The following is a 13717-nucleotide window of genomic DNA, read 5'->3' as shown; positions in this document are numbered from 1 at the left end:
GGGTTTTAAGGTTGTAGTTGATAGAGGTGAAATAATCAGTTGATTATTTTCTCCATATATTGACTTATTTGGTTTGTAAACATTGTGAAAACAGTGATAAATGATATAAATGATACCCAGAGCCCAAAGTAACATCTTCACAGTGTATTTTGTTCGACCAACAATCCAAACCTCTACATTTGTGAAGCCAACCATGAACTGTTTTTACACAAAACATTACTTCAACAATGATCAAAGTAGTTGCCAATTAATTTTCTGTCAATCTATTAACCAATGGTTTCAGCTCTACTTGAACATTTCCATGTTTTGAGTGCAATATATGCAATATTATTTCCCTCTGAAATGTAGTGGAGTTGAAGTATAAAGTGAAAGAGTGAGAAGAAAATATTCAAGTAATGTACCTCAAAGCACTTGAGTAAACATACTTAGTTACATTCCACCCCTTTAGGTAGATAGATGGATAGGAACATAACTACTGATACTAATACTCCTAACAACTCAATTCAACTACACAAACAAAATGTGAAAACAGAAATTAAAAACCAGTGACCACACAGATGTAAACGATATGATTTATTTCTATAATTTACAAATGAAAAAGTATCTTCTTTGTAATTGGAGCGGTGTGCTCTCCGCTGTGTTGTCAGAGCTGGACCCCTCTCTGTCTGAACAGCTCCTCCAGCTTCTGCTCCAGCACAGAGTTGGTTCCTCTCAGGCCTCTCACCACCTCACGGGCCCAAACAAAGTACTCCTGCACCCGCTCGGCTGTCCAACCTGTAAAACACACACACACACACACACACACACACACACACACACAGGGAAGAAGTATGGTGACTAGGTAAGTACACGGTCAAGTATTGGTACTTATGTACTTCTATAGTGAAAACACACTTGTCGTGTTACAGTTTTACTCTTAATCTGACAGCTGTAGTGTCTTCTAGTGTCCTTAGAGAGTCCGTGAAGTACTTATTAACAGTCAGACACGTCAATAATGAAAGGGAAAAACCAATACCAAATTATTACTTCTATTTTTGGGACTTGGGTACACTTTACTGTGTGTACTCATAGACTGTCTATAAGAAGTGGACGTAGTCATCATGACGTCACCCATTGGTTTGTGAACTGCTGTTATGAAGCCTTGAGTTCGGCGATTTCGTCATCGCCATCTTGGATTACGGTGTCGCTATCTTGTTGTTTTTTATAACCGGTGAACTGAAGTGACCATCTGGACTGAGGAGGAGTGACGTAGAGACTGTCAATCACTGTGTAGCCCCGCCCTAAAGCATACCCTGCTTTATGGTCTGTTTGACTCTAAATGGACCATCATTTACTAAATGAACATCATGCTGTATTGAAGAAGACTTGCAACTAGAGATTAAGACCATAAACTCATGTTTACAATGTTTACTGAGGTAATAAATCAAGAGAGAAGTAGAGTCATTTTCTCATAGACTTCTATACAACCAGAGGAGTCGCCCCCTGGTGGTCACTAGAGAGAATGCAGCTTTGAGACTCTTCAGCCTTTACGTCATTATGCAGACCCGGATGTTGCCGCCTGGTTAGTGCAAATAACATTGTTGGCTACGGAAACCTGGGTGCTAATAGCAGTTGCCTTGTTTTGACACAATGAACAAATAGGAAAAGATAACTTAAATGAACTCTTCGGTTACAGTATAAGAGCACTGAGAGTGACAGAGAGGTGCTGACCGACTGGTGTGCTGCGGTTTAAATCCCTCAGATTGTACAGTTTATCTGCCAGTTTGACCAGCTTGGCTTGGCAGCTGCAGTGTGCTGCGTGTTCCACCTGCTGACGCTTCCTCTCGTGTTTGGGCAGGCTTTTGTCGTCCGTCACCTCCTCAACGATACGAGCCACGATCAGCCCAAACGTCGCCTCGAGCTCTGCCAGAGAGGTGTCCGTGTCCTCCACTGTGTCGTGAAGCAGAGCGGCCTGCGGGGAAGACGAGACACCGGCTCAGTGACACAAAGAGCACTGGAGCTTCCTAACAAAGTCTCATACTCACTTGTAAAACCTCGATGTCTGTGACGCCTCCTTCATGGCTGAGGATTCTCGCCACTCCTTAAAAGTTTGAAACCAGAGAAAATATTTTGACAGATATTTATACATTTATAAGACATTTGATGTTAAAATACTCACATATTGATTTTCTTTTTTTTTTTTACATATATTTGGCAAATAACAAGTGATAAATAAACATTTAACTCAAGGACACAACTGGAAAACATGTATTTGTCATTTCACTAAGACTATGAAATCTGTTAAAAATACATCGGTGATAGAATATTTGTTTTTAATATTTTTAATATTGTTTCTAAATGAACTCATACCTATTGATACTTCTGTCGTGCAACTTTGTGTTACTTATACATCGATGCTGATATATCCTAAATCATCTAATAGTAGCCAATTTATAGTCGAGCTTTAATAACCACTGTGAAAATGATTAAATCCCCAACTTAGATTGTATTCTCCGTCCTTCTGAAACCTCAGCTAGTGTCAAGTATCACAGCTTCACACAGAGTTCAGCATCAGAAATCATTTTAAAATCCAGCGGTGGAAGAAATACTCTTTACTTTTAGTAAAAGTTGTGATACTGCAGTGTAGAAATACTCTGTTACAAGTAAAAGTCCTACATTAAAAATATGACTTAAATAAAAGTACAAAAGTATTAGCATCAAGAAATACTTAATACACCAAAAGTGAAAGCACTCATCACGCAAAATGGACAATTTTAAAATCCTATTTATTATATTATTGTACTATAATTATTGATGGATAAATAAACACTTTAATGCTGTGGTTCGTAAAGGCGGAGCTACTTTAATTGCTTTACATATAATGCCAGGTATACCTCATCTTATCTCTACAAATACATCGGAACTTATTTGATTATATTTTGTATTATTAGTCTGAACCTGTCATTAACTAATAATAATAATACACGTTCAAAAAATATGTCCCTCAGCAATGTAGTGGAGTAGAAGTAGAAAGTAGGAGGAAATAAAGTACAATATATATTTAATATTTGTATGAAATAATATTATTATTAGTTATATTTGTATATTAAATAATATTTAATATAATACTTGAGTAAATACACTTTAAAGTTACTTTCCACCACTGTTATTATTGTTGACTTCTGCAGTGTTGGATTGAGCGATTCCCGAGCAGCACCCGAAGGCCTCACAACAAAGAGTCCTACCGAGCAGCACCTGAAGGCATCACAACAAAGAGTCCTACCGATGGGGTGATTAATGTACGGGGTTTCCTCGGGATCTTTACGTCGCTGGTTACGATGTTTCTCTGCCGCGAAGTTAACCGTCTCTAACAATAAAACTGCGTCTGAATTCATGGTGGAAAAACAAAGAAGTAGTAACAGGAAACAGTTGTGACTTCAACGTCGTTCCTTTTCTTTTTCTTTTGACCAACGGTGTAGCAGTCCGTCCCTTGTGTTGGTCCGGGTGGAAACAGCAGCTGATTATCTGTTCCGCTTTTTTTTGCTACGGAAGCAGCAGGTTAGCTTCTAATATCAGTCCCCCCCCCTCCTTTATAATGTTTCGACAGATATTTGCTGCTTGATTTCTGCTGTTTATTGGATAATTTAGTGGAAATATTTCTGCATAACTGTCAGCTCTTTGACGCTCGTCTTTAAACATGTACTGTGATGTTAAGGATGTGTTTTTAGCCTACAAGCTAACGCTAGCTAGGTCAATCACAGCATATATTTTATGTGTTTCCATTGGTTGTAGCCTCTCTGTCATTACACGCTTTGTTGTATGAGCATTGTGCTCTGTGTTCATTGGATGTGTGCTTATTGTTGTGGCCCAGCATGGCTCACAGTTCCAGGAGAGACTGTCCGGAGCTCCCAGACTTCTCTCTGCTCAAGAGGCTGGCCAGAGATCAGCTCATCTACCTGCTGGAACAGGTAGGACAACATGTCGCAATATGTCCGTTATTGGTTTGGTTTGGCTGACTGCCATTGCTCCAACTACAGAATCACCACCAACAATGTATGTAAACAAATAAAATAAAGAAGAAGCTGCTGCACTGCTGACCACACCCCATCTGTCATCAGGTGTTGGTCAGAGGAAACGGTTTGCTTTTTCTTCTTTAAAGTCTAGTGACATTCTCCATTTTATTATTCTCAACAAACCCCGTGAAAATATATGATTAAAAAACAAGTTTAGTCTATATATCCGAAACCCTGATGTGTCACAGAGCTGCATTTAAGAACACATCAGCACTGGGTGACAACTCACACACCGTCCTGCTGCCACCAATACTCACCAGAGCACCAGATGTGGATTCATCCGCTGCTGAAAATAGTCCGCAACAAATGCTTTACTTCCCCCTGTTTGAGTAACATTTGGTAGAAAGGCAGCTGTGACCAGCTGTTTTGCGTTTTTATAAAATGAAACTGCATTTTCGGGCACATGTTTAAAGATGTCTGTCTTTGGTAGAATCAATGGACTTGGAGCTCAGTGGCAGAACGAACTGAGGCTTCAGAGGTTTAAGTGTGATTTGTAGACAATACGAATAATATAACACTGTCAAAATAACAAGTGTTCTACATATAATTAGTGTACAACGTGTACGTGCTCTGCCCCACACTTGGTTAAGGCTGGAGAAAATTCATTTGAATAGGTAGAGAATCCTGTTTTGCTCATTGTGTGTGAACACATTGTCCTGTAGATGTCGTCCTCACCCTCCCATCTTCCTCTCTTTGTCACACAGCTGCCGGGGAAGAAGGACCTCTTCATCGAGGCGGACTTGATGAGCCCGCTGGATCGAATCGCCAATGTGTCAATACTAAAGGTGAACCTCATCAGCTGACTCTTGATTAAGAAGCTCTTGAGTTCAAATATCTTTTTCAAACATTTTCTCCCTTTTTTATTTTTATTTTTTCAAGCAACATGAAGTCGACAAACTCTACAAAGTGGAATACAAGCCTGTTGTCAGCACCTCAGACCAGTGAGCCCTGCACCCTTCATAGTCCTAACAATAGTTCAACACACACACACACACACACACACACACCTGATGATGATGGCTTTACTCTCCTACAGGCTCTGTTTTCTGATCCGGCCAAGAATACAAACTGTCAAATGGATATGTGGTAAGTGGGGCTGCATTTAATGCTGAATGACTTATTTCTTAGAAAGTAATGAGCACAAGATTTAAAGTGTTGCTTTTGTGTGATTCTTTCTGGAGAAAATGTCTTTAGTCAAAAGCGACTCTTGTAAGTAGAGTGTGATGTTTTCTTTCTTTAATGAAAGGAACAATAATGTATATAGGTGTGTGTGTGTGTGTGTGTGCGCATATTTATGTAAATAGATCAAACTTTATTCATACTCAAAGTTACAAAGTGCTTAAATGGTTGAAGCTAGAACAAAAAACACTTCAGGATGAAATGAAAGAATAGGATATTTATTGTTTCTTTCCTTCAGCTGAAGTGAAAACACCAAACCTGGAGATCAGACGACACCAGAGGCGATATGTTACCAAACATTGTGTTTCATTGAGGATCTAAACTTTACACAACGTTGGCATTGAACGTCACCTTCATAATTGTATCTATTTATTCTTTGTTCGCACAGTTTCTGATTTAAATCAAAATGTTGGGATTTTATTTGAGGAAGAGTATGTTCAAAGTCCCGTTTCTTATTCACGCATCGTATAAAAATAAACGTCCCACGGTTCCCGGCCCGACACGCATGCAGTGACGTCATCATAGCAACGAGCCTCCTAAATGATGTCATGCTCTGATCCTTGTTCCAGATGTGGCCAATGCAGACAAGGCAGTGGGGAGATTTAGAAGATACAAGATCATCTTTACTCCTCAGAAGGTATTTCCCTACTTTGCTGTTGTGCACACGCTCTGTTTGATTTATCTTGGAGTAAGTTCTTAATGAATTGACGAACCTGTTGCCCCTCCTGTGCGGTCCAGTTCTTTGCGTGTGAGGCGGTGCTGGAGGAGCAGGGGATCTTTGGTGGTGAGCGTCTTCATTTCTTTACTCTTACTGCGTTCCAAATCACATACTTTGTGTTTCTTTTTGCCTTTTGCACATTCTGCAGCTGCCTTCACAAAGTACGCACTGTTCTATGCGCTACGCATCGATTGGTGCATACTAGTTGGTCATAACATGGCCCCTTGAACTTTGACCCTCTTCATTTATCTGCTGTGCAAAGGATTGTGGGTCAGAATAGCCAGAAAACCCATGCTGGCGTGCGTACTGCAAAATGTGAGCGGATGTAGAACATCCTGTACTTTAGTTTCAGCAGCAATGATCAGTTTTGGTGAGAGGAAGTGCTGAACTTATTTGTACCAAAAACGTCCGTCACAAGGAAGTAGCTTAAATCAGAGCCACCCACCAGCGATGGATGGATAGAAACAATAATTAACATTCATGTTATGGACGGCAGTGCTGTTGTACTTGAGCACTGTCTCAGCAGGTTCACTCCGTCTCGTCTCGGCCTCAGACGAAGAGGACTCTGTTTTATTTTATAACACGACTGTGAGGAATATCACTAAACTGCCCGTGCACCGTCTGATTGATTTAATAATAATAATGATAGAAATACTAATACAGTTTGTTTGAGAAGCGTTTAAAAAAAAAAAACTCAGACACTTTAAATATAAAAACATACATCACAGAAATAACCACAGACGTGTCCAGTGGTTGGAGGTTAAAAGCAGAACGTTTTTAATTAGTTAGCATCAAGACTCTGATTGCTCATAGAAAACAAAGGAAAAGTCCCACTCACAAAATCCACCTCTGTGATCCCTTTTGATTATTGTATCAAGACATTTCTCACTGTATACTTATACACACACACACACACACACACACACATATATACAGTGTACAGTAAATTGCAATAAAAGAGGTGAAGGAAGAGGAATCTTATTTGTTTTCTGTGGCTGTTTTTATGGGAATGTGGATCTTTTTTATCGTGAGTGTGTTATGCAGTGCTGGACTCAGCTCGGTCTTGGTCGTGACTCGGTCTCGGTGGTTTTGACTACAACACTGATGAAAAATAATGAAAGTTAATGTTGTAAAAGAAAACCTCCAGCTGTTTATAAATGCTTTATGGATCTACCTGCAGTTATACTGATACTATGTGAAATGAATGCTTTTCCAAAATGAAAAGAGAACAATGATTAAAACGTGTTCTTGTCGTCCCACAGAAGTGACCACTGATGAGTGGTCTTTCTATCTGCTTCCTCTCGACGAGGACGTCATCAGTCTGGAGCTGCCGGAGTTTTTTACAGACAACTTCCTGGTAAATAACCACGACGTTAAGTCGATAGATCATTGAGCCAGTTACCTCGAGACATATTTTATGTTCTTTATTTGTTTGATGAGGTCGCCGTCGCTGTTTTTTGTTTGCACATAAATCACTCTCAGTGCAACAAACAGAATAATAATATAATTATAATAATAATGGCTCAAGCGTCAGGGAAAAGGAAACTGAATTTGTCCAAAAAGCAACCTATTAAGTGTGTATGATTGTAAACAAAATTCAAACAAATACAAAATACAGACGGATCATTATATTAAAAATAACTCAAAGGAATCAATCAGCTCAATATCGCTCGTTTTAAAAAAACTTCCTGCAGTTCATGTGTTCACTATTTGGGTTAATTGTACAGTTTGTCAGTTCTGTGCTGTTTTTGTTATGCATTGAATATAATATGAATTATCCATAAAATACGACACATAGTCAGGGGTAACAGAGTTTGCTATATATTCAGTCAACTCATGTGAGTCAATCAAAGAAATCTGAATTCTGCTGCACGTTGTGATCCAAATGACACGAATGATTATTTACACTATGACTCAGTAGAAAGAAAATAGTGAATAAAAGGTGACAAGTTGTGATTTATTAACCGATTGATCATTTATATTTTGTGTTAGTAAGTAAGATGTAGCACAGGTGCTTCAGGTTGTCCTTCATCACACAGGCGGGGGACCAGCGCTGGATTAGAACAGCCGGCAGCGCTCTGCACCTCCTGCACTCCCTCTACGGCCCCTTCTCAAAGGTCTACGGCATCGGACGATATTCCAAGGTGCAGTATGATCGGAGACCAAAAACCCGTCGCGTCAGATCCTCCGTGATGTGTTCGGGCTTCACCTGCGATAACGTTTCTGCTTCTGTCTGGTACCAGATGGCGTACGAGTCGTGGAGGGAGCAGGTGGAGCAGGGAGAACAAAGAGCTCGTCAAGCTGAAATAGGAAAGGTTTTTCTCATCGACAGAGGTGAGAACACCTGGGCACTTAAAGGTGCAGTATACGAGATTCAGAGCGTTAATATAGCAGCATATGTGAAGATAAAGAGACCTGCCAATCACCGTGTAGCCCCGCCCTAAAGCATACCCTGCTTTATGGTCTGTTTGACTCTAAATGGAGGGAGACTGAAGAAGACTTGAAACTAGAGATTGAGACCATAAACTAATGTTTACAATGTTTACTGAGGTAATAAATCAAGAGAGAAGTAGAGTCATTTTCTCATAGACTTCTATACAACCAGAGGAGTCGCCCCCTGGTGGACACTAGAGAGAATGCAGCTTTAACACATGAAGCTTTGGCTTCACTTTTAAGCGCCACACTGGCTAGCTAACGGCGTCGTCGCGGAAGCGTAGCACTTTAACCCTCCAGTATCCCCTCAGATAAATACTGCTAGCTGTGTCAGCACTTTTGCCATCGTTAGCACCGTTAGCTGCGAGCCACCGGCTCAGCAGAAATGCTCCCAATCTGGTACATGGCACCTTTAATCTCTCAGTGGATTCCACGCTGAGCTGTGCTCTCGTCTCTAACACTGTCGTTGTGTTTGCAGATGTGGACTTCGTCACTCCTCTGTGCTCTCAAGTCGTCTACGAGGGGCTGGTGGATGATATATTTAGAATCAAATGTGGTGGGTATGAATCTTCATCCTCAGCGCCCCCTGGTGGCTGGCTGTTGGTTTAGGAAGCGCTTGATTCGATTTCTATAGTGCCTCTCAAAGAAATGTTACTTCACAAAATACAACAAAGATACAAAAATAATGAATCGTAAGAGACAAAAAAATTACAGAAAATGCAAAAAACAACAACAATCAAATAGGGATTTTAAGAAGTGGTCCAAAATATGAAACATTTTAAAAGTAAATAAATATGTGTTATACAAGCGCCAGCTTGAAAAGATGTGTTTTTAAAATCTTTTTAAACTGAAGCACTGATTTGTGTTTCAATAATAATATAATAATATTACATTTTAATTAGCTAATTTCTACACTTTGAAGATAAAATAGAGGGAAATATTTTAAAACATACATCACAGAAATAAACAATTTTGACAGACAAGTAAAATGGTTGGAGGTTAAAAGCAGATTAGGAACGATGTGTTTTTCATTGTTGAATAATGACATGTTTGACTATCGACGTCTGATCGCAGCTTCTGTTCTGCAGGATGTGTGGAGTTTGGACCTGATGTCACGTCGTCTGACAAAAGTCTTAAAGTCATGCTGAACTCTCAGGATAAGGTAGGCTGATCTTTAATCATCATCATCATCATCATGACTCCTGAGTTGAATGTTTGAACTCTCGCACGCGTCTCGTAGGTCTTCAACGAAATCAGAAACGAGCATTTCTCCAACGTCTTCGGCTTCCTCAGTCAGAAAGCCAGGAACCTCCAGACTGCGTATGATGTGAGTAAATGTCCGTCACCCTCCTGTGTTATTTTAAGTAAGACTGACACTCTCTTTCTTTTGCTCTACAGAAGCGTCGGGGGATGGACATAAAGCAGATGAAGACGTTTGTGTCGGATGAGCTTAAAGGGTTAAAACAGGAGCATCGGCTGCTCAGCCTACGTGAGTGTTCATCACGTGGATTCATTTATTTTATTCATTTAAAGTTTGCTGAAGAGCACGTTCTCTTTCAGACATCGGTGCAAGTGAATCGATAATGAAGAAGAAGACGAAGCAGGACTTTCAGGAGCTGTTGAAGACAGAACACTGTAAGAAATGTTAGATTCAGCTTTTAGTTAAATGTGTTCCTTAATCATTAAAGGGACAGTAGTGATGTTCAGAAGTGTGTTTGTATGAGGTTCTTCTCCATCATCAGAGTTCTACTACAGTAGAGTTTATAGAAACACACAAATCAATGTACTGCTGAGGATGTATTCCAGACTCTAAAGAATCTCTATCACTTTAAGTTTTAAGCTTTATTTAGAATATTTTCACCTCTTTACCTTCATGACGGGGACTGAAGCTGTTATCTTTGATCTCTTCACAACTCAGGAGTTGCTGCTCTACTGCTGCCTCCATCTGTTAGTATGTGTGTGTGTGTTATTGTGAGACTTCAGTGAATCTGAACTAACCCTTTACAACCTGAGCGGTGCCAGCCTTATAACAACTTATATTTTATATAGAACTAAAATCTATATGGGGGCTTAGGTTTTCTTAGAGGGCTTTACGGTAAAAGAAAAAGTGTGAACTTCTGCTTTTCGACACCAAAGTCACACAATAACACAAATGGATTAACCGATTGAGGCTGCGGTAGACCAGTAGCTCCTGTGTGCTGAGAGGTACGATCACTGCTTTTGTCAGTGGAGTCTAGTGGCTTTGAAGAGAGCACAGATGGATACAACGGCTTCAGTTCCTATACAGAAAGATGAAGCGCTGAAACTATTCTAACGGACCTCATACAACCCTACTTTAAAACATCCAAACCATCCCTTTAATGTCACTTGTGTGAAGTTGATGTTGTTATTGACACGAGTCTTGTTTTCCGTCCCAGCTTTACTTGAAGGGTTTGAAATCCGTGAGAGCATTTCTTTCTTAGAGGAGCACATCAGCAGACAGGTCAGTCTGATTCAGGATCAGGTCAAATGATTAATAACATGCTGGAAACTTCTTTATGCTTTTCTTCTTCTTTTTTTAAGGTCTCCATGATGGAAAGTCTGAGGCTGCTTTGTCTTCTGTCCATCACGGAAAACGGTTTGTTGTCTTTGTGTCGATATGAATGTAAAGACGCGTTCAGATTATTCTCATGTTGCATTAATAACTGTGTGATGTTTCTCACAGGACTTCTGCCAAAAGATTACCGCTCATTAAAAGCACAATATCTACAGGTGAGCTGTTTATGGGAGCAACAAATACACACACACACACACACACACACACACACACGCCTTCGATGTGAAACATTTTCTCTGCTCGACCTCATCAGAGCTATGGAGCGGACCACCTGCTCACATTTGCCAACCTGAAGCAGCTGGGGCTGCTGGTGGAGCAGCCGACGGGGGAAACGCTGACCGTCATGGAGAGCAAAGTGGGCAAACTGGTCAACGACAAAACCGCAGGTGAAACGGGCTTCTTTTTGTATTTCAAGTCCTCCAAAACACAATCTCAGTTTCTCTCCGGACGCACAATCCTGACTGATGGTTTCATGAATTTCTTTTTTTAAATTCTATTATTTCGTTTTACAGGTAAGCTGACTGACGCCTTCTCTTCTCTGGCAAAAAAGAGCAACTTCAGAGCCCTGAGCCGAAAGCTCAACCTGGTAAAATCCTCATCACCTTTGCTATCTTGTTCACCGTGCCACGCTGAGAAGGCCGTATTTTAATAATCGTATTATTATCGGTATTTCTGTATAAAGGTGCCAAAGTCTGATGAAGAATACGACCTGCGTGTCCCACGAGACATGGCCTACATCTTCAGCGGTGCCTACGTCCCTCTGAGCTGCAAACTCGTCGAGCAGGTGAGGAAACGAACAAGGAGTCGTTTATTCCACTGGATGTCCGCTGTTCTCTGTGTGGGAAATAAATAAGAGACGATGGAGTCAGATGTTCCTCCTGCTGTGGTCACGTGTAGGTGTTGGAGCGAGACGGTTGGACGGGGCTTGAAGAAGTCACCAGGCTGCTGAATGGACATGAATTCGCTGTTACAGGTGAGATCATAAAGAGATATTAATATAATGTTGACAGTGAATCATTTGAGGATGTCAGCGTGCACTTAGAAAACCCGATTACACGGTTTTTGTAACCGGTGTCAGAGATTAGAAAATCCTGATGACCTCGGCTATATTTACCCCGGAGGACGGTTTGTTGGCCATGAATATCTCTAAATGTGTTTTTAATTGATAATAATAATGATAATAATAATGATAATCATGATAATAATATTAATGATAATCATAAAATGTATAATTATAATAATCATGATAACAACAATAGTATTGATAATAATAATTATAATGACAATGATAACTAAGACGATGATAATAATGATAATAATAATATTACTGATGATGAACTCATAACTATAAATGTTTTGTTTCTCATCAGGCAGCAGCGGAGCGGATTCAAAGAGCGACGCTCAGCGCATCATCCTCGTCATGTTCCTCGGAGGCTGCACCTTTTCTGAGATCTCAGCTCTCCGGTTCCTCGGCAGAGAGAGAGGTAATGAAGGGAACCTTTCACGTCACGGGAGGAAAACGCGTTCAGCAGTGTGCCGATCGTTCGCTGTAGTTTCCCCCTCTGGACTTCATTCTGCCTCTTAGTGTTGCTGCTGTTTGGAGTTGAGGGGGCAACGATACATCGATGTATCAATTCATTAACAACAAACCAATATAATAGATGCAAAGTGAACACATCGATGCATATAATCATCTTTAACATAGTTGTTTTGAAATTCTTAGCTACATAATTCCTGGCAAATCAGCGGACAGCATCTCGCATCACATTCAGCAACATTAGATCATTTCAAAGGTTTTACAGCTTTATGTTTCTCTTCTTGTGATTATTAAGATGAATATGTATTAAACCTGCTTACTTTCACGAGCTATGCTGTGACGAATGTGTCGACTCAAGTAAATGTTCATTTATAACCTATTTATTAAAAGACTCTTAAATTAAATAAAAAAAGAATTAGACTGAATTAACTGGAGTTAGCCATGAATTCCTTATGAAACTGCAATTGCAAATGATTCACTTGTTGCTTTGTGTCTAAAGACCTGAAAGTAGGTCAAAGTATACTAAACATGCATGCTTTCTGTTCCCAGGTTATAAATTCATCGTGGTGACAACTGCGATCACAAACAGCTCAAGACTCCTCGAGTCTTTGTTGGGTAACCGAGTATGACGCCCGTCACACACACCATGATGCACAGAAACCGAGACATTCCCGCCGCAGCCGCTCGTCATGCATTCCAGCTCACCTCCGGTCTGTCTGACAACAAAAGGACTGTAAAGATGTATAAAGTGAATAAATGTTTTTAACACGGATGCTTGTTCACTTTATTTGGGGTTTGGTCTGCAAGAGCGGTGGAATGTAACTAGAGAAGATTAACTGGACTCTCAGTGTTTCAGGCTTATTGAAGCTTGAATTCAAGGACAAGAATGTGGTCACAAGTGCAAAGCCACCTTCAGTTCTTCTCAGTATTTAACCTGTCTGGATGTGCAGAAACAGAAGGTGTCCTGTAAGGTAATTACTCCGCTAGATTATATATATAAGCAAAGTGGTACATGCATGCTTAAGCATACTTAATCAGAGGTCAGGAGGCACATGCTCCAGGTTATAGACATGTCAGTCAAAGAGTTCAGGAAGACTCCACTGTATCTGTTGAGACGGGGTTGTTACTCCAACTAGCTTTGGAAATCAATAAATATTGTACTTTTTACTCCACTACATTTGTCTGACAGCTTTAATTACTTT

The 13717-nt window shown here is 40.2% G+C and overlaps 2 protein-coding genes across 3 annotated transcripts; one reads left to right on the top strand and one right to left on the bottom strand.

Annotated features, from left to right (window-relative positions):
• Window positions 1-558: 558 nt before the first annotated feature.
• On the bottom strand, window positions 559-3493 carry hddc3 (HD domain containing 3). The gene is made up of 4 exons (XM_079163614.1): window positions 3263-3493; window positions 2025-2080; window positions 1711-1951; window positions 559-774 (listed from the first exon to the last, which is right to left on the bottom strand). The coding sequence occupies exons 1-4, from the start codon at window positions 3372-3374 to the stop codon at window positions 644-646; spliced, it is 540 nt and encodes a 179-aa protein (XP_079019740.1). The 5' UTR covers window positions 3375-3493; the 3' UTR covers window positions 559-643.
• Window positions 3403-13639, top strand: vps33b (VPS33B late endosome and lysosome associated). 2 transcript variants are annotated; one of them, XM_079163596.1, is made up of 24 exons: window positions 3403-3537; window positions 3851-3947; window positions 4757-4837; window positions 4932-4993; window positions 5089-5138; window positions 5801-5868; window positions 5970-6015; window positions 7212-7306; window positions 7989-8093; window positions 8193-8283; window positions 8861-8938; window positions 9471-9544; window positions 9623-9709; window positions 9781-9871; window positions 9943-10017; window positions 10800-10864; window positions 10945-10999; window positions 11087-11133; window positions 11232-11364; window positions 11491-11564; window positions 11661-11762; window positions 11876-11951; window positions 12349-12462; window positions 13065-13639. In XM_079163596.1, the coding sequence occupies exons 2-24, from the start codon at window positions 3852-3854 to the stop codon at window positions 13142-13144; spliced, it is 1845 nt and encodes a 614-aa protein (XP_079019722.1). In that variant the 5' UTR covers window positions 3403-3537; window position 3851; the 3' UTR covers window positions 13145-13639. The 2 variants fall into 2 exon arrangements, with proteins under 2 accessions (XP_079019722.1, XP_079019721.1); XM_079163595.1 differs by lacking the exon at window positions 3403-3537 and having other exon boundaries at window positions 3816-3947.
• Window positions 13640-13717: the final 78 nt, after the last annotated feature.

The sequence above is a fragment of the Pholis gunnellus genome, assembly GCF_910591455.1.
Source record: "Pholis gunnellus genome assembly, chromosome: 1".
Taxonomy (NCBI): domain Eukaryota; kingdom Metazoa; phylum Chordata; class Actinopteri; order Perciformes; family Pholidae; genus Pholis; species Pholis gunnellus.
This window is presented reverse-complemented; position numbering and strand designations above follow the sequence as displayed.

Coding starts and splice junctions, on each gene's coding strand:
- hddc3 (XM_079163614.1), bottom strand. CDS start 3,374: ATGAATTCAGACGCAGTTTTATTGTTAGAGACGGTTAACTTCGCGGCA. Junction 1,952..2,024: donor CAGACATCGAGGTTTTACAA/GTGAGTATGAGA, acceptor TCTTCCCCGCAG/GCCGCTCTGCTTCACGACAC. Junction 775..1,710: donor AAACCGCAGCACACCAGTCG/GTCAGCACCTCT, acceptor TGTGTTTTACAG/GTTGGACAGCCGAGCGGGTG.
- vps33b (XM_079163596.1), top strand. CDS start 3,852: ATGGCTCACAGTTCCAGGAGAGACTGTCCGGAGCTCCCAGACTTCTCT. Junction 11,000..11,086: donor TCTGTCCATCACGGAAAACG/GTTTGTTGTCTT, acceptor TGTTTCTCACAG/GACTTCTGCCAAAAGATTAC. Junction 12,463..13,064: donor GTTCCTCGGCAGAGAGAGAG/GTAATGAAGGGA, acceptor TTCTGTTCCCAG/GTTATAAATTCATCGTGGTG.